The sequence below is a fragment of the Salvelinus fontinalis genome, chromosome 38 (genome assembly GCF_029448725.1).
Source record: "Salvelinus fontinalis isolate EN_2023a chromosome 38, ASM2944872v1, whole genome shotgun sequence".
In the NCBI taxonomy this organism is placed as follows: domain Eukaryota; kingdom Metazoa; phylum Chordata; class Actinopteri; order Salmoniformes; family Salmonidae; genus Salvelinus; species Salvelinus fontinalis.
Window position 1 is genome coordinate 20,986,627 of NC_074702.1, and position 23,022 is coordinate 21,009,648.

At 41.5% G+C, this 23,022-nt stretch overlaps 2 protein-coding genes across 4 annotated transcripts; both read right to left on the reverse strand.

Moving 5' to 3' along the window:
* Positions 1 to 669: 669 nt before the first annotated feature.
* LOC129837356 (collagen alpha-2(IX) chain-like) lies at positions 670 to 15,992 on the reverse strand. The gene is made up of 26 exons (XM_055903455.1): positions 14,816 to 15,992; positions 12,201 to 12,285; positions 11,804 to 11,869; positions 10,569 to 10,702; positions 10,324 to 10,461; positions 10,002 to 10,055; positions 9,804 to 9,857; positions 9,505 to 9,558; positions 9,140 to 9,193; positions 7,809 to 7,862; positions 7,469 to 7,522; positions 7,127 to 7,180; positions 6,921 to 6,974; positions 5,742 to 5,786; positions 5,349 to 5,402; positions 5,195 to 5,248; positions 4,795 to 4,848; positions 3,929 to 4,000; positions 3,798 to 3,833; positions 3,421 to 3,465; positions 3,271 to 3,303; positions 2,667 to 2,813; positions 2,339 to 2,515; positions 2,155 to 2,245; positions 1,925 to 2,002; positions 670 to 1,716 (listed from the first exon to the last, which is right to left on the reverse strand). Exons 1-26 carry the CDS (start codon positions 14,834 to 14,836, stop codon positions 1,505 to 1,507), a joined length of 1,974 nt encoding a protein of 657 aa, XP_055759430.1. The 5' UTR covers positions 14,837 to 15,992; the 3' UTR covers positions 670 to 1,504.
* Positions 15,993 to 16,081: 89 nt separating this feature from the next.
* On the reverse strand, positions 16,082 to 22,483 carry LOC129837357 (U11/U12 small nuclear ribonucleoprotein 48 kDa protein-like). 3 transcript variants are annotated; one of them, XM_055903459.1, is made up of 12 exons: positions 22,105 to 22,482; positions 20,698 to 21,024; positions 20,509 to 20,590; positions 19,224 to 20,395; positions 18,787 to 18,900; positions 18,452 to 18,512; positions 18,239 to 18,319; positions 17,376 to 17,561; positions 17,137 to 17,258; positions 16,934 to 17,037; positions 16,639 to 16,806; positions 16,082 to 16,472 (listed from the first exon to the last, which is right to left on the reverse strand). In XM_055903459.1, exons 4-12 carry the CDS (start codon positions 19,371 to 19,373, stop codon positions 16,394 to 16,396), a joined length of 1,065 nt encoding a protein of 354 aa, XP_055759434.1. In that variant the 5' UTR covers positions 19,374 to 20,395; positions 20,509 to 20,590; positions 20,698 to 21,024; positions 22,105 to 22,482; the 3' UTR covers positions 16,082 to 16,393. The 3 variants fall into 3 exon arrangements, with proteins under 3 accessions (XP_055759434.1, XP_055759431.1, XP_055759432.1); XM_055903456.1 differs by having other exon boundaries at positions 19,224 to 20,400; positions 22,105 to 22,481; XM_055903457.1 differs by having other exon boundaries at positions 19,224 to 20,400; positions 20,698 to 22,483.
* Positions 22,484 to 23,022: the final 539 nt, after the last annotated feature.

Genomic DNA, 23,022 nt, shown 5'->3' on the forward strand with positions numbered 1-23,022 from the left:
AATTAGAGGCAGGTGTTTGACGTTTCCTCTGATTGAGAGTCATATTAAGGTAGGTTGTTCTCACTGTTTGTTTGTGGGTGATTGTCGTCCGTGTCTGTGTCTGCACCACACGGGACTGTAGCGTTTGTTCGTTCGTTTGTCATAGTCTGTACCTGTTCCTACGTGCTTCGTGTTTTATGTAAGTACTCATGGTTTAGGTCAGTCTACATTCGTTTTTTGTTATTTTGTAATCCTTCCCAGTGTTTGTTTTCGTGTTTCGTCGTTTACCTTAATAAATTCATTATGTATTCACAACCCGCTGCATGTTGGTCGAATCACTACTCCTCCTCTTCGTATGAAGAGGAGGAGGAACACCGTTACAGCTATGTTTCCGCCTTGTAATGTGTTGGGATGATTCTCAAGGAAGATTGACAATGACAAAAATATCAGTTAAGAGGTGATAGGAGTTGAACAGCCTGTTCATGTGAAAGTTATTATTCATGCAAAATAAATAATGACATAAATCTATTTAATAAATCAAAACCTCCATCCAATGAATATAGCCAATTAATTTAATCGACAGACATTTTGTGCTGTCCTACAAATCGTTTGCAGATTATCTAACTCTATAAATTCCAGATACAATACATACTGTATAACAAATGTCAATGTATTATTTTGAATATGAAATAATATCAAATAGTACGTTTTTATTTTATTTTGATCAATTTGATCTTGTCTGTGAACATCTGTAAATGGTAAAAAAAACGGGGTTCTTTCGATTAACCCAAATAACATGAGATGACTGAAAGAGACCACATTCTCAGAAAGACACTCAAACTGTGGCGACAAAAAAGTGAGGACTCATCTTACGAAAAGTAAGACAGAATTTATCTAAAACAGTGATATTTCAGAACACACAGTACATGTACTTGCGATACTTTACAAAATTATTTACATAACTTTTTATTTTCAATGTATGCGCAGCATTGTTGATCATATCAAAAACAAAACCTGACTGGTAGCCAGAGACACCTGCAAGTTTAATTTTCTGCCAATTTCTTTTAGCCAGTTTCTCAAGACCCTTTACTTATGGTTTGCTTGGAGGAAGACAATTACATTTTTAGTTTTAGCATAAAAAATTCATAAGGATTGTTTTGGCCTAGAAAAAAAAGTGATCAATTATGCCTAAACATTAGAGTTCATTGGGAGCCTTCATCTCCCTGTGCAGAGTCCAGCGTGTCCCACCAAACCCTTCCACCACTGGTGAGCCTCATTGAACAATGCTCGGATGAATTCCATTTCAATACCAGTCATTACAGGAATTGAATTAGCTATGAAATTCAAAAAGATCCACGCTGTACACATTGGTCATTTCCCAGTTCAAAACTCAATGTCAACTTCAATTCCTGGTATGGCTGAGATGTGAATGGAATTAACCCCAACGTTGCCATGGAGCGATCGTCCAACATGACCCCTCATCGTGGACCATTCCTTCACCCCTTCCTGAAGCTCCTTGTTGGGGTTAGATCTTGGGGCTTAGATCGCGGGGTCCTTTCACTAGGCCCTGCTCCTTGCGCATCACAGACGCGTGAATGCTGCAGTCCCGTGCCTCACAGAAGCCGGGCACTCCTGCGTTTCCCGCCATGCCAGGCTGGCCTAAAGCGCCTGTGAAACCACGGGGCCCTCTAGGACCTGCCATACCGGTTTTTGGCTCGGCTGGGTGGCCTGGCAGCCCTGTGAAAAAAATAAAACAATTGGAGGTCGCGTCTTAAAAGTTCTCTTGAAAAAGAAGACTTCCTGCTAACATAAATGTTGAATAAGAACCACACAATCCCTTTTGAAGTGAATCTGGAAGTGAGTTACAGATACTTTCCAACAATTCTAAGACAAGCAATTTTGAGGTAGACCTGAGAGTTTCACACCAGTGGAAACAGTGTCCTACCTCTGAGGCCTTGATGCCCATCGTGTCCTGGCAGACCTTTACCAGGCTCACCCCCCTTTCCTTTCAGACCTTTTGTACCTGTGGAGTAAAACAGAGAGCCTGTGAGTGAACTCTGAAGCTAACACTACAAATGTGCTCCACTAATTTTCACTTGAAATGAGCCTTTGTGATCAGGAGTTTTGTTTACCAGTTATCAAGTTTGGTTGAACTAAGACAATTGGAGTACATACCTCTTTCCCCCTCTGCCCCCTTCTGACCATCCACTCCTGTGTCCCCTTGGATGCCCCTGGCTCCTTTGACTCCAGCTTTGCCCGCTTTACCCTGAGAGAGAGAGAGGTCAACAGAACTTATCATCATTTGGAATAAAGGCTTTCCTTAGTAGATAGGGGTTGGTTTGGGGGCTGTGTGACTCACGGGTTTGCCTGAGTCTCCAGTTGGTCCCCTGGTTCCGGGCGGCCCAATGAGTGTGCGGTTGTTGATGGGGCAGCCTTGGGAACACTTGGCCCGGATGGAAGCTGCATACTGGGAGATCTGGGCTGTCACCACTCCTTTACACAGCTGCAATACCTGCTCATCTGTCAGCCCAGGGCCCTGAGGTAAAAAAGCAGGCAATCAATCAACCAAGCAACTAAACAATCGATCAATCAATCAGTCAGTAAAAGTTATTGCTAGATATGGGTCAATGTAAAATAAGGGGGAGACCCTTCCTCCAGGCAGACTGGAGTTGGCTCCTGATACGCACAGGGGCACCTGACACTCCTTTAGGTCCAGAGCCACCTTTGACGCCCAGGTCACCGCCTGGACCTGGCTCTCCTCTGGAGCCTGGGATGCCGGGGGGTCCATTTCGTCCAACAATGCCATCAGGGCCGATGGTACCTCTCTCCCCTTGCTGCCATTCAGGGATGAGGGGAATGAGGGAGACAGAGAGAGGGGGGACACTGTTCAGTCACTGAGTGCAGAAAGCCACGATTTAAACTCAATTATCTCAATACTTCTACCTAATAAAATCATTTAATTCTCAATACTTCTACCGAATCAAATCATTTAACTCTCAATACCTCTACCTAATTAAATCATTCAATTCTCAATACTTCCACCTAATCAAATCAATTAATTCTCAATACTTCTACCTAATCAAATAATTTACTTCTCAATACTTCTACCTAATTAAAACAGTTATATTAGGATTTTATAATGTAACAGGAACTCAACACTGTACTGTATGTGCTGTTGTGTCTGCTGTCATCTAGGAACAACCTATTGTGTCAGTATTATGGTTTTTATGTGACATAGAATGAGTTAGGGTGAACAAAAACTCATACATTCACAGAAAGAAGTATACAAACCTGTCCTTTGTCACCATGTGCTCCAAAACTTCCCTGTTTGGAAAGAGGAACAGAAACATTTTTAGTAAGAACAAAATCAGTCCCACTACATCAATGGAAACAGGAAGTAGACACATGAGTGACGTCGCCTCGGCATTGTCACATGATTACCTTGTCTCCTTTCCCTCCCTTCACTCCAGTTCTTCCAACTCCACCCTGAGGAAGGAACAATCAGCACATGAGATGAGTCAGTACGATGCCATGGCAATGATAGGACTGCTTATTACAGCTTATCAGTCACAAAGGAAAGACCCAAACATAAACAGTAGATGACCAATACACATTCACTTTCACTTACTGGTGTGTGTGTGTGTGTGTGTGTGTGTGTGTGTGTGTGTGTGTGTGTGTGTGTGTGTGTGTGTGTGTGTGTGTGTGTGTGTGTGTGTGTGTGTGTGTGTGTGTGTGTGTGTGTGTGTTTGATTAACTGTGAGAAACTGTGAGAGACTGGTAATTTAGCAGTCTGATGGGGAACGTAAATAAAAGGTTACCTTCTCACCATCAGGACCTGTATCCCCTTTGGCTCCCTAGAAACAAAGCATGAAATCAACAATTACATAATCATCAAAGTGATGATAATTGTAGTGGTAGTGAAAATGTTTGAGTAATGACATATACACACAGGCTGAGCCTGCAGGCCTTTAGGTCCTGGTTTCCCTGGAACTCCTGCATCTCCTCTCTCTCCTTGAGGCCCCTATAATATGAAATATATATAGGTAAACTGCTGCAAATACTGTACACACACACTTTAGAATGAGAACCTTTGTTCAAAAATAGGAATTTTGTTGAATTTCCAATGACAGATCATTCTTAATTGTCTAAACTTATAACAAGATACACGGTACTATTGTCATAACATCTCTGACAGTTAAGCTGGGTTTTTTAACTAAAAACAGAATGACCATCTGTGTTTTTACCTGACACTGAAACCTTATCAGGGACTTTACCAACAGATCTCCTGTTTTCAGGGACTTTACCAACATATCTGTTACCTTCCTGTTTTGACTGTCAACAATATCACATAGCTATTTGTCCACCCACACAAAACCCTCAAGCAACAAGGAATTTAAATCTAATTAACAACAACACTGAGGGGAATTTACTGAGGAATGTGGAAGTGACAGTTTATGTACTGTGATCTGTAGTCTACTGTGCACATGTGATTGAGATTAGAGCACCTCATGTAGTGGTTATAATTAAACAGTAAGGCCCGAGGAGGTGTGGTATATGGTCAATATACCACGCCAAGGACTGTTCATAAGCACGACGCAACACGGAGTGCCTGGACACAGCCCTTAGCAGTGATATATTGGCAATATACCACAAACCCTGAGGTGCCTTATTGCTATTATAAACTGGTTTCCAACGTAATTAGAGAAGTAAAAATAAATGTTTTGTCATACCCATGGTATACGGTCTCATATACCACGGCTGTCAAACAATCAGCATTCAGAGCTCGAACCACCCAGTTTATAAAGCCTGTCTTACCCCAGCTCCTACTCTCCCAAGAGGTCCCCTCACACCACGATCCCCTCTCGCACCCTAAGAGGGAAGACCGGACATTATTCACAAAGTATTCATATTAAAAGTATTAAAAGCACATGTCCACTTTTAGTTTATTTAGTAAATATTTACTTAACTCTTATTTTCTTACAACTGCATTGTTCGTTAAGGGCTTGTAAGTAAGCCTTTCACGGTAAGGTCTACCTGTTGTATTCGGCGCATGTGCCAAATAACATTTGATTTGAATAAATGTACTGTACAATATAACAAATTACATCCATGTCATAACAGCAGAACAGGTCAACTAGACATGTTTGGATTATATATCTCAGCCATTGTGATGATGTCATCCTGATACCCAGCATGCAATTCTCCTTCACTTTACCTTTTGTCCAAACTCTCCAGGAAAGCCGATCACCCCAGGAACTCCAAGAGGACCCTGGAAAATAAACAGTAAATGTAGTTTGTTAGGAGAAATCCCATCGACAGATTCCTTACCTATTGATTACTAATTTAGTGGTTATCATACTGATACTCACATCCTCTCCAGGCTCCCCATCACTGCCTGGCATGCCCCCTGGGCCTTGGTCACCCTGAGAGAGAGGAATGAAAGAGATACAAAGAAAACAGAAATTGGAAGAGAAAAGAGCAAGGGAGACATTGCTACTACAGTATCAATCTAATCTCCCACGCAGAGGACGTGCTATAGTTATGGCCAAAAGTGTTTAACAGCCACATGACTCACGAAATCAACAATAGCAAAACCTTCAGTGAAAATATAACAGTATGCAGTTTAGGGAAAACACCCATAAACACACATACATCTTGGGGGAACCAGAGTAGTTTCTGTGAAGAGTAAGGGCCAATTACTTTTGAAAGCAACCACAGTACTTTCTGTGAAAACAACACTACTCCTCTCCCCCTAAACATACCTTGTGACCGGTCTCTCCTCTGCCTCCTGGCTCTCCAGGATACCCCTATAAAACACAGAAAGAAAAAGCATGTTAGTAGGATTATTGGTCTCCCTCCATGTAGGGAATAGCATAGTCTTTGTAGAGAAGGACAAACAAGAGGTCCAAATGGTATTTTTTGTATTTGGTATTTTTATTAGGATCCACATTAGCTGTTGCAAAGCAGCAGCTACTCTTCCTGGGGTCCACACAAAACATGAAACATAATACAGAATGACATAATACAGAACATCATTAGACAAGAACAGCTCAAGGACAGAACTACATAATACATTTAAAAAAGGCACACGTAACCTACATATCAATGCATACACACAAACTATCTAGGTCAAATAGGGGAGAGTTGTTGTGCCGCGAGGTGTTGCTTCATCTGTTTTTTTAAACCAGGTTTGCTGCTTATAGAGCAATATGAGATGGAAGGAAGTTCCATGCAATAAGGGCTCTATATAATACTGTACGTTTTCTTGAATTTGTTCTGGATTTGGGGATTATGAAAAGACCTGGTGGCATGTCTGGTGGGATAAGTGTGTGTGTGTGTGTGTGAGAACTGTGTGTAAGTTGACTGAGCAAACAATTTGGAATTTTCAACACATTAATATTTCTTATAAAAAGAAGAAGTAATGCAGTCAGTCTCTCCTCAACTCTTAGCCAAGAGAGACTGGCATGCATAGTATTTATATCATCCCTCTGATTACAATTAAGAGCAAGACGTGCCGCTCTGTTCTGGGCCAGCTGCAGCTTAACTAGGTATTTCCTTGCAGCACTGGACTACACTACTGGACAATAATCAAGATTAGACAAAACTAGAGCCTGCAGAACTTGCTTTCTTGAGTGTGGTGTCAAAAAAGCAGAGCATCTCTTTATTCCGGCTAGACCTCTACCCATCTTTGCAACCATTGAATCTATATGTTTTGACCATGACAGTTTACAATCTAAGGTAACGCCAAGTCATTTAGTCTCCTCAACTTGTTCAACAGCCACACCATTCATTACCAGATTCAGCTAAGGTCTAGCACTTAAGGAATGATTTGTATCAAATACAATGCTCTTAGTTTTAGAGATGTTCAGGACCAGTTTATTACTGGCCACCCAATTCCAGAGAGATGAATGGTGTGACGGATAGACAGACATCCATCTTACATTATAGCCCATCTCCCCATGGTCTCCTGAGAATCCAGGTGCTCCAATCTGACCCTGTGGAAGAGAAAGGATGAGATGGAAGACATTTTAGACAGGGGAAATGGAAGTTGAAGTCATAAGATAAAAATAAATAAAAATAAAATAAAATTGTTATTCAACCACGGTTTAATTAACCATGGTCACAAAGTGAGGTTGAAAGGCGCTACCTTTTCCCCTTCTGTTCCCTCAGGACCCTGTTTCCCTTCTGCTCCAGTTGATCCCTGAGAAGAAAGGTTGGGGAAAAAATGTCTCAACATGGCCAGAACAAATAACAATAATTTGTATGTTGTTTATATGTTAAATGGAAATGATCACATCACATAGCCTGTTTGAGGCTTTCACATCATACGGTCTTGTATTGCTTCTAATGAGAGCTGTGTAAGGAGCTGAGTGCAGAATTGATTTGAGCATGTTGAGAAGACAGTGTGTGCTGAGTTGTGGTAGCAACTCTGAGTGGTGGCAACAATTGTGATTGGATAGTGTTGAGTTGTGGTGGCCACAATGTTTACCTTGATACCTCCAGTTCCATCAGGCCCACCAGGCCCTGCCTCACCAACTGGACCCTAGAAAAAGACAAAGAACTAAACACATGAGTAGGGCCAGACAGAAACATGCTGGGGATTTTGTACCAAATTTCCTTACACTCATTTGAGGAAGCACTTTATTTTACACTACAGAAATGACCAGGTAGTGGATTTCCTTAGAAAACCCATGGTACAATGGTAATTACACAATAATAACCTATGGATTGTTTATTTGTTTATTTGAGATGAATTGAAAAAAATCTCTGATATCAAACCAAATATGGTTACCTACAAAACATAACAGCTGCATTGTGTCAATACTCACAGTCTCACCCGTTACCCCGACTCCGCCGCGTGGCCCCTCCATACCGATGTCACCCTGTTGAGGATAAGGAACACACTCAGGCATAGAGACAGTTTCAAATTGTCATTGAAGATTTATTTTGGTGTAATTAGCTGATATTTGTGATGGAATAGTGGTATTCTATGATGTCATGCTGGTACTCTGTGATATCTCTGTGGTACAGTGGTGGTCTATAATGTCATACCTTTTTGCAGGTTTTACCTGATGGATGCGGTAAAGAAGTCAATGAAATGCAAACCATTCCAAATGACCATATTGGCACACATTCATCAACTCTGATCCAACAAAGTGGATATTCGTAACAGGGTCAATGTGGTTACTTAGATGTGATTTCGATATATTTGTCTGTTTTCTCTGTATAACATTTACAAGTTGTCCTTTTTCAGGTTTAGAAGTGACTGCTAAATGCTAACTTCCGTTCGTATAAGCTGGCTAGCATAGCTAGCATACTGAAATCGGTGGTGGTAGTCAAAGTCATTTTTAACTGTAATACAGTTGATTGGTGATGATGACATGAACATGTGTTGGGGTTGACAACCATAAAACCATTATACGCCAATTTTTACCTCACCATAGTGTGAAATACACATATAAACAATAGGTTAAATTTAGGATATTTTTGCTACGGGCAATGAGAAGTTTCAGGATCTTTCCCCCGCGGCCCTTTCTCCCACTCGTTTCCATGGCAAATCCATTGTTTTGGTCAGGTTCGATTGACCTCAATACTGCATCTATGAGGATTCAAACTGAATTGTGTGGTGTCAGAGTGGTTCTCTGTTATGTCATACTAGTGATCTGTGGTGTCTTATGATGCTTTCAAGACAACTCAGAATCTCAGAAACTCTAAGTTAAAATGTACCTATGTTTTTTGCGTAGCGCTTCCTGTTGGTCAATTCTGATATTTTCCAAGTGGAAAACTCAGACCTCATCTTTCTACAACAAGTTTTTAAGAGTTTCTGAGTTCCAAGTTGTCTTGACCGTGGCAATACTGGTTCTCTGTAATGTCACACTGGTACTCAGTGATGTCATTTTGGAATTCCTTGATGTCATATTGGTTCTCGGGGGTATAACAGGGGTTTTATGTGATGTCATGCTGTTTCTTGTAGGTTTAAACTTTAGTCAAACATTATGGTGGCTTGGGCTGTTATTAGTGAACATTCAAATAAGATTTTGTGAAGGGCCACATTGTTTTTGATATGGGGTTATAATGGCTTTTTAGGTAGAGGGTGATTTTGTTTGATGTGATACATATTTTGTAGGATGCCCGTCTGGTTTTGAGGAAGGGTCTTTACCTTCAGTCCTAGCACCCCATTCTCACCTGGATCGCCAGGAAGACCAGGCAAGCCCTGTAGGAGAGAGAAAGAATGAGAGACAAGGTGCAAAAGAATGGAATAAAGTATAGACCAAGAGAGAGAATGAGAAAGGGTGATCATAGTTGTTGAAGCTCAGCCAGTCACCTCAACTACACAACAGTGCCACTCTCCAGTTCTGAATAATAAAAGAGATCACCATCTACTGGCCATAATCAATATAGAAAAAGTTACATTGCTTGTGCCATGTTGCAGAATTTAGACCAGAGCATAGAAACAGATCAGAGCAAAACAATGAAAGAGAGATACATTACATCTGTGATATCCTCTAGAGGCCTCTTACTTACCTGGGCTCCAGAGAAACCAGAGGCACCGTCCTCCCCATCAGGCCCGGATTCACCCTGTAGAGATGGCAAAAGTCAATATAGCTGTTGAGTCAAGTTCAAGTGTAATGTTGATGCCAGACTTTGTAGTTACAAACATACCTCCCAGGGAGATACTGTTTCTCTTTTGAGGTTGTGGCAAGCATGTTTGCCGTGGGGTTGGGAAACCTGGGTTCAAGCCTCGCTTAGGGAGATGGATAGTGTCTAAGGCTGCTTTGGGTATTTGTGTGAGGTCTTTTATTTCACTTTTTTGACTTCCTCACCTCAGGCCCTGTGTCTCCTCCTCTTCCTAGTACTCCTTTGAATCCTTTGTACCCCTGAACACAACACACAGGAACAATATCAACAGCATTCCTCCAATAGGGATATGAGCAGTGATTCATTGATTAAGCACAATGGATGGTGTAATTTGGCATGCACTATGAATTTGATATAGTAATTATACAGCAATTAACACTCACCTCCCGTCCTTGAGCCCCAGGGAAGCCATCTTTACCTTGCAGTCCTCTGGCTCCCTAGTTGGACAGACAGATAGACAGACAGACAGAGACACACAGACAGACTGATATTTTGTTTAGTCCAGAAAACAGAAGGATACCACAGGATGGTGGTGGATGGGGTGAGCTACCCCCATACAATGCAAATCACTTATGGACCCAGTGAATGCTATTTAAATGCCATTTAATCAGTATTAATCAGCAAAGTACATGCATGTTTGCTGTTTATAAGGTTCTAAATTCCATTTGCATGGCGTTGAGCGTTAGGTTAGAGCCTTCGTCCTACCTTGGGCCCTGCAAACCCAGCGAACCCTGGCTCTCCTGGCTCACAGTTACAGTCTGTTGGCCCCTCCTCCCCCAGAGAAGCCTCCCCACCATCAGGGGCCTGGAGCGACTCTTCGTAGGGCTCCTGCTCGTATGGCACCTGCAGTTATAACATGATATCAACTTACATGACAGAACACAATGTTACATGACATGCCATTACTAAACATTACACATAACATACTTTCCCCCTTGACTTCCCCTCACCTGTGTGGTGGTGGTGTAGGGGTAGGAGTCCTCTGTGATCATGCTCACACTGGTGGGGGCTGGTGCATAGGGGTCATATCCAGATGAAGGTTGCTGCTCCTCATAGCTGTGAGTGTGCTCCGGTGGGTATTCCTCTGCCAGCGAGGAATGTCGGGCGGTGGAGGTGTTTAAGTGAGGCAAGTGAGAGGGAAATGTTTGCATTCTACAGGTTAGTTCATGTCAAAGGAAGCATCATACCCTAGAGTTTGTACTGTAGTAGTAGTTAGTGTCTGACTGTACACCTAGTGTACTTACACGGAGTGTACAAAACATTAAGAACACCTGCTCTTTCCATGACAGACTGACCAGGTGAAAGCTATGATCCCTTATTGATGTCACTTGTTAAATCCACTTCAATCAGTGTGGACAAAGGGGAGGAGAAAGGTTAAAGACGGATTTTTAAGCCTTGAGACAATTGAGACATGGATTGTGTATGTGTGCCATTCAGAGGGTGAATGAGCAAGACAAAAGATTTTTGTGTCTTTGAACGGTGTATGGTAGTAGGTCCCAGGCGCACTGGTTTGTGCCAAGAACTACAACGCTGCTGGGTTTTTCATGCTCCACAGTTTCCCGTGTGTATTAAGAATGGTCCACCATCCAAAGGACATCCAGCCAACTTGACATAACTGTGGGAAGCATTAGAGTCAACATGGGCCAGCATCCCTCTGGAATGCTTTCGACCACTTGTAGAGTCCATGACCTGAAGAATTGAGGCTGTTCTGAGGGCACTCAATATTAGGAAGGTGTTCCTAATGTTTTGTACACCCAGTGTATATTTTGGATCCAGGAGGGTATTAAAATACTTTATAATCTGACCACACCTCTGTCGATTTCCATCCAATGATGTATACAAACCCTGGATTGCTGATGCTATGTATTGGCCATTGAGAGGCTTTGAAGCCACAGGTCAGCCATATTGGCACTGCCCAGTAGGAGCAGTCCTCCATAGGAATTAATGGAATTCTACAGTATTTCAATTAAATGTTTCAAGGGCAAAATTACATGAATTTAAGTATTTTTGTGTTGCAGTGGGGACAGACATTGTTCCCACCAGCAATTCACATTATTCATGAAAAATGATTTGGTTTGTTGATGCATAAAAGCCATTTGGAGGAGGCATAAAGGGGTTCTGAAGGCTTGGACCAAACTCTGGCTTTTGACTAAGGGAAGGGACTTTGCTATGTTGTAGTTATTACCTGGTTGTGGGTATCCTGAATGCTCATAGTTGTCGACCAAGGAGCCCTCATAGGTGTGTTCATCACCTAATATGAAACAAAACAATAATTGAACAATCTTGAAACAATAATTGAAAAAGCCTGAAACCTCCCCAGTAAAATGATAGTCTGTTTACAAAACAAATTAGACTGTTATTAGATAGATAAACCAATGTAATGTTTGTACTCAATTATCAAAAATGTTTCATTGTGGTGACATGAGAATATACGTCTATACATTTTAACCACAATCTAGGTCAACTGAAACAAAATCAAGATATAACCTACTGTTTTTGCTTACCTCTAGAAATGTGGATAATTTGCAGTAGCTATTGTCGCGAAGGCTAATGGTGCTAACAGTGCACGTCAGGCAGCTCACCTGAGTGGTAACCAGAGTACTCGTCCTGCGCGTGGGAGGGGGGGGTGCACAATAGGAGCATGAGCAGCGGCGAGATAACGGACACCTGTAGAAAAGGCGGGGGAAACAAAGCAAGGTTAAAACTACCATGTAGGCAGTAGCCTATTTCGTCGCCGCTATAAAGATAAACAAAAGCTAATGGTTGGAAGACCTACCTTTGTCGGAAAATGGAAGACCTCTCAGCTAAAAATGAATAGCCTGCATGCGCTCTTATTTCGTTACACTTTTAACTCCTTAAATGAATACATGTTTTGAGGACGAAAAATTAGGTGACTGTAGACGTCTAAGCTAATGAAGGCTAATGGATCACTAAGAACGTTTAATACCCAATTATCATAGCCCTTTTAAAATGTCAGCTATATCTTCCTCTGGTGTTGTTTACGCACATAACTCCTTCAACTAAAGACCCTGTTTTCTTGTCTAGGCATTCGAGACATGTATTAATTGCCCACTTGTAGGCTATGTAACATGTATGAATAATATTCAACATATATATCGTCTATATTTGACTAATTTCTTGAAAAAACATCAGATTTCATATCAATCATAATATGACATCTGTAAGATCATAGGTCTATAGTCATATATCATATAGGCTTGCAGTAAGCCTAGGCTACAGTTGGAGTAGGCTAAAAGTCTACATTTAGGCCTACCTACTAGGCCTATGATGAATCTGCTAAATAAGAAAAATGCTAACTTTATTTTCATAAAACTGTATATACTGTACGACAAGCAGTGTGTGTGTGTATCCTACTTCAAATTGAATTCACAGAAAGCAACAATTTGTGGGGTTGTTGAAATAAAAATTGGGCTGCAAGGTGGCCTATCAGACCATCACTAGAAAAGGCTATATGTTATTAGGGGAGATGACCAAAGATGGTCTGTGGTTGGGTAGTTGGCTGTAATATTTGGTCACTATTTGTTAAAAGACACACTGGAACATGTCACGAAGCCTACATTTCTGGTATTGAGCCATATGGCTAAATCATGTCCAAAAATAGAGTAGCTTCTTTTATTTTCCAGAGAGAAAATGGGCCAATAAACTGAAGTCACATCCTTGGAGTAACAGCAGCCTATTGGATGTCACATGACATGAGAGATGTGGGAGGAGATTCTGCAGGGATCAGCCATCCAGGTGATAGGTTTGTATTATGCTCTGTAGATTTAGGCAAGAGCTCATCTGTGCCTTGAACAAGATAGAGATGAGAAATACAGGCGCAAAAAGCTCTTTGTTAGGGTAAAACCACAGGGTGAGCCACAGCAGTTCTCAGGCCCTTCTCACATTCCAGGGCACTTTCTCTGTACTCTAAAGGCTCTCTTCATCCCACTCATCTGAGATGGTAAAAGGCCTTTTCTCTGTTTGCTGTGAGGTCAAGCAGCTGTCTGTCCACCATGAGTCCACCACTTTCCATCCATGCCATTTCCAGCTTTGTATTCAAAACTCCAAAGAGGACATCAATAAAACACTTGTGCAGTAGTCTATAATGGACTTAAATAAATTATTAAAAGACAATGAATAAGAGCACCTAAGCAATAAATACATGTCAGTGTATACATGACAAATGATACTCAATGATAACACAGATAATTTAGTCTGTTGAAATAAACCAATTGATTTGGAGTATTCCATTCATTACCTGGGCAAGTACCCAGAATGCTTTGCATTGCAGAGTTGACGCCATACGTCTGCCTGGTGGTGTAAATCGGTGATCACCACCGACCTCCAGGTCCCCTGGGACACTGAGGTGCAGTGTGGGATACAGACTGCTCACCTCCACTAACCTTAATCCTTCCATTTGAACAATTAGTAGTCATGAAAAAGCTTCCTTTGACTAATTCTCCAATATAATCACTATTCATTGAATAGTAATATACTATCCACAAAGAATTGCTGCAAAAAATAAGAAAAGCAACTGCTTCCATCTGTATCCAGAGTGTAAACTGAGATCCTGAACTTCTTGAATGATGCAAATTTGATATTGTTAATTTATATTTATCTACCGTTAACAAATAAACATACATTTACCCAAACTGTCAAAATAAAATCACCCCTCAAAGTTGTAAAGTTTTAAGCTTTGTCGGTTGACTTGCTGTTGTGTGCAGTGGAGTGCTCTGTAGGGTAAATAAAGTCAAATCGGCACATTTCTGAGAAACGTACAAACTAAAGTAATTACCTCCTAACTACCCTTAATTCAGAGGGAACTCAAACACTGTTAGGGGCTGCATGTGACCCACTAGGCTAATCATCCTGAAAATAGGTCACATAGTATTTAATTTAAATGCCTATGTATATTTAGGTTTCTTTATGCTCACAACACACCAGCTAAATCAGTCCATGTCAAGTACACTCTCACACAGTACCAAAAATAAACCCTCATTACCGTATCATTACACAACCAATAGTTAGATTAGGTTCCTCAATCCAGCATCACTAAGTACACCACCTGCGGACCAGAGAACCTAGGCCCAAGAACCACACTACATAATTGGACCAAACACAGCGTTCACATCCAGAACCTGGCGTAGCAACATCTCAGAAACCTTCTTAGACCATGATGCCTGCTCTGCTTGCTTACCTTCACCCTGGGGGCTCCCATGGTGCTGGTTATGTCTGTTTGGTTCTGTATAATCCACTGAGACCAGACCCTCACTCAACGTATTGGATAGTCCAGTTAAAAAATAAATAAAGACAGAAAAGCCCAGTTTATTTCCTCCCTGAACTGTGCTCTTTACAGCATTCTCACTCCCCACTCACGGCACTGGTTCCCCTTCCTCTCGCTCTCTCCCTTGCTCTCCCTCTCTCAGGGTTCCATAAGGTTCTCAGGCAGCCTCTTCTCCTTGACAGGGTGAGAAATACCTGAGTCTAACCCTAACCCCAAATACACACAGGGACAGAGACCAAGACAGGAGAGAGAGAAGAGAGGGATGAGAGAGTAAGGAGAATATAATAAATACAGAGAGAGGGAGGGTTTAAAATAGAGATGAGGAGACTAGTGCAGGGTACATTTTGTTGTGAGCATTTTAGTAGACTGACAGTTCTGCAGGTCGCAAATACCCCAATGACTAAAAACATTCACATGTTGACATTTGGAGCTATGTTCAAGTAGTACAGTAAAGGTTAAGGTCAATTCTAGTCATTCAGTCAAAAACATAAATGGACATTCTGATAATGAATTGAATACCAATTTAAAGTAACGGTTTAACAGGTGATCAAACTCAGTACCAATTGAATAGTGTTGTGACTGATATTGAAAAGTATTTTTATCCCATCATTAAAAGACTGCAGATGCACATTGACTCCAGGATTGACCTTCTGTGTCCTTTTGACCTGCTGGTAAAAGTGTGCCAGCTATGACACTCCTGTCCAACATTCCATACAGTACACACTGAGAAATGCACAAACTGCTCTGAGGGGCCTCAACCAATAGGCTTGGCCTGGGCAGGGCCATTTACACCTAAATTACTACCGGTACATGAATATATTTATCTAATGGAAATGTGTAGATGTTTCTGACTATTTCTAGTCGCAATATGGAAAGACATTGACAATTGTTTATGCAGAGTTCTTGTTAAAAAAAGGAAGTAAACCATGAATTCTCAAGTAATTGTGACTTTACAGAAGTCATTTTTCTAGTTCTCTGAATACTTCTAAATAAGGGCCATCATACACACAAAAGCTTTTACACACAGATTATGACCATGATCATTAAAGTACACATATGAAGTTTTTAGTCTCTATTCAAAGTTCAAACATAATGTAGTTTTAACTTTAAACATTTAACTTTTTTTGGAAGTGAATCAAACACAGGGGTAATTGTGAATGTACAACAGAATTCCGAGAATCGTGTTCTAACAGTTTATTTACATTCTGTAATCTAATACAACAGGCATTTAATAACCTCTCAGTTTAAGACAAATGTTTAGAGCTGCACTGTTGCTTTAAAATATCATCATTAGATTACATCAAAGAAAGATTTGTCTGTGAGTCAAACTAAAATATCGACCCATGCATACCATTTAGTATGAAGCCATGAATTGGGCACTTAGTATGAAGGCGTGGTAAGTGGTACGCTCTTATGAACATTGGAACGTAGCTGTGGTTGGCTCCTTGACCTAATCTCTGGTTTTCCAAGCCAAAGTACTAAACTTGAAAATCACTTCTCTTCCTTTTTCTTCTTTTTCTTCTTTTTCTTCTTTCGTTCATGAGGTCTCTCATCCGGCGAACAGGAATCCCTGTGAATGTCCACACATTCAATTCACCAAACATATATACAGCCAAAGCATTCATCAACCACTAAATGTCTGCAACCAGCCTTGATGGTGACTTCATACAATTAAACACGGTCAGATTTGAATGCATGAGACAATGATATTCAGTCAATCCACTACTCTGACTCACCTCTTTCTCTTTTTCTTGCTCTCCTTCTCTCGGCTGCGCTCCTGGCTCTGCTCTGGGCTGGGGTCTTTGCTGCGGTGGCATTTGTGGTGGGAGCCGGGTCCATCTCTGGAGCTGACATGAGATTGGCGGGACTCTGTAGAGGCAGACCGCCTGTCCTCAGACCTTCTCCTGAGACAAACGGTTCAGTGGAGTCAGTTTTTATTTTATTTTTTACATGCTCCTCAGATAAGTATTACAGTGCTAATTGGATTTTGTATGAGCCGTCATGTAGGTAAGAAGACAATTGTTGGATTACCTATGAGGGGCATGTTTGGACTCTCTAACCTCGTCCTTCCTCTCCTCCTCTTTCCACTGACTGGACAGTTCAACAGAGTGGACATTAATTACCTCCCGAATCACCTGCAGGATTCATGAAAAACATAGCCAGATATAACACACACACCTCAAAGTAAAGTACATCCATTAACATTCTATTGAAACAGTCACACCCCCACACACCTCAGTGTAGGACTTCTTTGTGTTGTGGACGTTCTTGGCTCTGTAAGACTGCCGCCGTCTCTTGTAGTCCCTCATCTCAGCCATCAGCTCCAGGTGAGACTTGTGCTCGTTCTGATCGTTACCTGAAGAACAGAAACAAACACAACAGACTCACTGGAATTAATTTAGAGGAGCAATTCATAGGAAAATTGGTTTAAACCATACTACTGGTCTCAATAGTTAATGTTTAATAGGCCTACCCTTTTTGAGCTTGGCCACCAAATCAACATAGAGGTCCTCGTTGTCGGTTGCAACAGCTTGATCCTTCTGTTGGCTGGCCTCCCTTGTCACGTGATCAAAAAGAGCCAGTCGGTCTGCCACAGTAAGGTCACAGATAGCTCGCTTGTGGTTCTGAGGAACTTCTGAAGGATCTGTGGAGTATTCACCTGCAGCACAATGAAAAGGGCTTTACACACACTCACATGCTACAACAGAGTACAGATAGAGTCATGAGAAGTCACTAATTCAAAAGCTTTTAAGAACACATTAATCACATTGAGATAATCACTCATCAAGATGATCACCTTCAGTATTAAAGGGTTAAAAAATAGTAAAGGCCTTTCCCCAACACGTACAGGGAAAATGTGTGTGTTCGTACGTGTGTAATGCCGCCAACAGAGGCAGCATGTTTGAAAGGATATGGCATTAAAGGATACTGCACGGAATCAGTAAGCCTGAACGAGGGAAGAACCTCCTGTAATTACTCACCCCTGTCACTGAAAACAAAACACAGAACACGTACTGTTGACAAACGCAAAGAAACTATATCATAAAATAAAAAACAACAGCCACCATATTTCGCCGTGTTAATAATGAATTAATGCATGTTAATGGAGACCTTTTTAGACATGGGCAAGGCACCGAAGACCTACGAGCTTGGTAAAAAAAATATAAACATTGGTTGTTCTTTGGTGAAATGACCATTAAAGAATAAAATAATAAAGGCATAAATATTTTGTGGGGCATGTATACCACAGAGTCAAACTAACGCTGATGGCCATGAATACAAGCATAGGGTTTTTATCAGTGACCTAACACTAATGTAAGGGTGTAATGACCTTACTTTGGCTGTACAGTCCCTCTGTCCTAATTGACGGTGCACTTGCTCTTGCTTGTAGAATCACTTGTTGCTGGGTGTGTTTGTCTACAGGTGAGGCAGAACAAAAGAAAGATATGAGACAAGCATTGGGCTTCCCCAACCCAGGGTCAGTCCAAGGAATTTTGACTATTACATTAAGTTGAGATTCACTTTGCAGTGGAATAGTGTGACACTCACCCATTGTGAAGCTGGTAATGCTGGCATTCTCATAACACAGAGAGGTGTCATACATCTCAGCCTTGGGAAAGGAAAGGAGTTCACTTTTTTAAAAGCTTTTAAGAACATAGTAACAGATAAGGTTGTTGCATAATTAGGGTGGAGAGTCTTTCCTGATCATTTGACCTCACCACTTTGGTCCGCTCTAGTTATAGGGTCCAGTTTTTCTAGGTCTGGCCCTATGGTCAGGAAAAATCCTTACCCTAATGACAAGCAACACCAAAGGGTGTTGATGGCTCAGTTGATATTTCATTAGAGTATGTGTGTGCATATGTGATACAGTATAGCTCTTTAACCTGTTCCTCATGGGAGTATCCCATCTGGCTGAGTTGGCAGGTGGCTTTGTGTCTCTCCATGCTCCTGCTTGGCACTCTGTGGTTCGGGTCATAGGGGCACACCTCCATCGGCTCCTGTGGAAGGTCATTTACAAGTTATAATCTCATCTCTGCTTGTTGTAGCATGCATGTCATGTATACAGAGACTTAATGAATCTCCCATCTTCGATGGTTTTCCCCATTTATTTGGAGGCCTCATATCTAGTTAGCAACACATTCACAACAGATGGTGCACATTTTAAATGTGGATTTTCGGATATTAGCTCAGGTAACGTTATGAAAATATTGATTATGGGGTGAACTAGTCCTATAAAGAACGCCGCGCTTTCAGGGCTAGGAGAACCACCCATCGTATCTGAGCAGTTGAATAAATATAGCTAACTATCTTCCTGACCTACCTGAACTGAGCCGTTGTCCAGGTCCCGTCTCCATCCCAGCGTCTCGAACAGCTCATTCAGTTGTCTCTGGCAGTTCTCGGTGAACTCCGTCAACTCTTCCAAACTTCGCAGACGAGCCTGGAGCGTTTGATTTTCTGGTGAATCGCACATGTCGTAGTCAGGTAAAATCTAAATTGTGTTTACATTAAAAGGGGTTTCCTTACATTTGACTAGTTAATGTCCAACCTATATTGGGTATGCAGATTTTCGAACGTTGTTCAGCACCACAGTCGCATTTTAATAGCGTTAGCTGTGTGGCGCATGTAGATGACGTAAGCCTGACTGAGGTGCATTCTGGTAATTGAAGAATCAAAATGAATTTAAGGTTTAGTTTTTAATTGTACACGTTTGCCGCTAAAAGCTGAATTGCAGCATACATAGGCCTACGTAAGTAAGTAAATCAAATAAAACATGATATGTAGTATAAAATATTACATTTAAGCAGCTTCACAAAGTAAGGTATAGTGCTGTTGTAGTATCTGTCAGTCCGAATAGGGGGAACGATTCGATGGGTAGATCTGACACTGACGTGTCCTATCTATCGTCTGAGGCAGCTAACGTTATTTGTTGCTGGGGTTTTGCAAGCTTCTGGACAAAGGATCTGCAGGTGGGTGCGGCGGGACTCCACGGACTGCAAGCCCAGGTCATTGCATACAGAGGTGTAGGTTGTGCCAATGATGATTTTGATAGCATGTCGTTGGATTTTCTCAAGTTGGTTGTGTTGGTGGGCTGTGAGACTTGCCATACTTGAGCAGAGTACTGGAGCACTGGACGGACAAAGCAAGTGTAGACTGTCAGAAGGTCTTGGAAGTTACATATATTATATCTTCATTAGAAGTTCAAATCAAGACAACAAGCAAAGGTTTTCTTACTTTATTGGGTAAAAAAATTATAATTAATGAACCTCACATAACACTGGCATAAAAAAGGCCTTTAAATGGTATTTCAAATACATTTAAATATTTAAACTACATTTAAATAAATGTAAAATACATTCAAAAGACAAGGCTCACATTTAAAAACACAGAAAGTTCCCTTGCAAACAACTTTTGAAGGAATGCATGTTTAGGTGGGGAAAAGCTGGTCATCATGCAGCAATATGGTTTCCATCAAATAATTTGGATAGACTCCTTCTGATCTAAAAAGAAAGACATACAAACATTAGCTACTGCATAGCCCTACTTTATGTTTATGTGCTTCAGCAATGTGTAAATAAACCATGACCTTGAATCATTTAACTACTTACATTACTTCAAGTGTCTCTGTGTCCTCATAGGCTACTTCCTCCACTATTTCCACCTCGACGCCTACCATTATTGTCTTCCTCACTGGGAAACAGAAGTATTTGATTAGAGAAAAAAACTACATAGCAGCCATGCTGGATGACCATAGAGAAGAATGACCCTCTTTCACATAAACAGACATATACACTTACTTCCAAAATTGAAGAGAGGGGAACCAGCCCAACTGTGGCAACATCTTCCTGGTTCACTTGGTCCAGGCACACAAACACAGCCATGGCCCTCTGTCCTGTGGCTCCTCCATTGACTGCCTAAACAATGCTGGGATGATTCTTCTCCATCAGCACCAGCCAAAGAGGGCTGGTGTGGGGGGACATCCATCCACATTTCAGGGGCATCTAGCCCTGTGTCACTCTGGCTTTGGATGCTAACTAGGTCTGTGTGGACAGGGCCAAAGGGACTCTCGGTACAAGCCCAGCCCCAGTGGTTTTGAACACACTCTTGGGTGAGGCCATGGCCATCTGAAGACACGGGACAGAGGAGAGAACCTAAGAACATTTGACGAAAAGTTTCTGTTCATACCATTGATGATGTCTAAAGGTATTCAAGTGAATGGAGAAACCAAGCAAATGGCATTATGTCTATGTTGGATAGCACATTAATGAGCATACAAAGAAATGGGAATAGGGGAGATGAAGACTAAACGTGGATAACGAGATGCAAGGAGAGGAGATAGAAGGCTGGGAGAGGGGAAGGGAAGAGATGGAGGAGCGATAATAGTAAGGTGTGGTGAGAAGGGACGACATAAGGTAGGATGGAAGGTTGGGTGCTGTTTTGTTGCAGTCTGTCGTTGTATCACGTGTTTGGTCCTGCTGTCTCTTTGGCCTGCCAATGGGCCTGCCGAGTTTGGGCAAGGCTCTTTGTGTAACGGCTGTCAAATTCCTCCTCCTCGGATGAGAAGGAGTAAGGGTCGGACCAAAATGCAGCGTAGGTTGAATCCATAATGATTTATTTAAAGACGAAAATACACTTGAACAAACTACAAAACAATAAACGAAGTCAACAGACCTGAACAAACGAACTTACATAACACGAAGAACGCACGAACAGACTAAACAAACGAAACAGTCCCGTGTGGTGACAATCACCCACAAACTAACAGCCTACCTAAATATGGTTCTCAATCAGAGGAAACGTCAAACACCTGCCTCTAATTGAGAACCATATCAGGCAACACATTAAACCCAACATAGAAACACATAACATAGAATGCCCACCACAACTCACGCCCTGACCAACTAAACACATACAAAAACAATGGAAAACAGGTCAGGAACGTGACACTTAGTCACAAGTCATCTGCCCACACTGGCAAGCACGGAGGCAGTGGTAGGTAAGCAAATTCAGAATAGCAGAATTGGGAAAACATGTTATTTGATACAAACCAGCATAAACCCTGTTTACCCCAAAACAACAAGGCATGCCACTTAAAAACAAACCTAAATCAGGGTTGAAACAGACAAGCAATGAAAATCCCCTGAACTATTTTGCAATGAGCCTGCAATATTCTCTCACAGTTAACTCATACACCTCACTCTTACTTGTAGTATAGCAACAGATTGCTGGATGCTCCCTGGTCCAAATTGCATGTTCTTTCTCTTTTCCTTCTTCCTCATCCTCCCATTGCCTCAGGGTTGCTGAGCCAAGTCTGCCCAGGTGCCTGTGGTGGCGTAGAGGCTCCCCGTTCGACCACAACCAGTTAGGGTTCTGTCCATACATCTCAATCAGGGCTTCTACTGTATACCAAGGCAAAGAAGAATAACTTTGCGTGTTTGATTCCCTAGTTGATAATAGCAGGTCTATAGGCTAGAGATGAGCCAGATTTGTGCATGGGCTCCGCAGCAGTGCCCTCTGATCCTGTCAGCCGCAGAACAGCTTTTCAGTGGAGGCACGATTCAGTATTTCCTGTCCAGAAAGGAAGTGCACCCCAATGGTTCTGAGACAAGAGTGTTTCTGATCTTGTGTAATGATGTAATGATGACTCTTGGTGGTCTTACTGTATTAAAATACAACACAAATACAGTACAACATTATTAGCCTGTTGGACAGTTAATGCTGTGCAGTAGCATTAGGAACATGCACACTCACACATAAAATAAACACAAAATACAATACACAATGCAATGGTTGGCCTGGTGAAAATAATGTTGTTTATCACAATAGTAAGACACAGAAACAATTGAGACAACTCACAATTTGGCATCATATTCACTATATGCAAATCTATTACTATAAGTACTACTACTATCTATAGTATTACTTTATTACTTAGAGAAATGCAGTCAGCGTTGCATTTATCTTTGTTGACAAGTATTACTGTCACATGATTGGCAGGCAGCTGGTCACATGTTAATGCAAGGCCAATCTGGAAATAGTGCATTGAAGTGATGAGCCTCAAAGAAACTTAAAACACTGGAATATGCCTGGAATATACCATTTACTTCCTCGAGTGTTCAATT

Excerpts from the sequence above, each read along its gene's own strand:
- LOC129837357 (XM_055903457.1), bottom strand. The coding sequence starts at position 19,373 with ATGTGCGATTCACCAGAAAATCAAACGCTCCAGGCTCGTCTGCGAAGT. Across the intron at positions 16,807-16,933 it reads TCCAAACATGCCCCTCATAG|GAGAAGGTCTGAGGACAGGC; the intron begins GTAATCCAACAA and ends CGTTTGTCTCAG. Across the intron at positions 16,473-16,638 it reads AGCAAGAAAAAGAGAAAGAG|GGATTCCTGTTCGCCGGATG; the intron begins GTGAGTCAGAGT and ends GGACATTCACAG.
- LOC129837356 (XM_055903455.1), bottom strand. The coding sequence starts at position 14,836 with ATGGGAGCCCCCAGGGTGAAG. Across the intron at positions 9,194-9,504 it reads CTGGTTTCTCTGGAGCCCAG|GGCTTGCCTGGTCTTCCTGG; the intron begins GTAAGTAAGAGG and ends TCTCTCCTACAG. Across the intron at positions 2,814-3,270 it reads CACATGGTGACAAAGGACAG|CAAGGGGAGAGAGGTACCAT; the intron begins GTTTGTATACTT and ends CCTGAATGGCAG.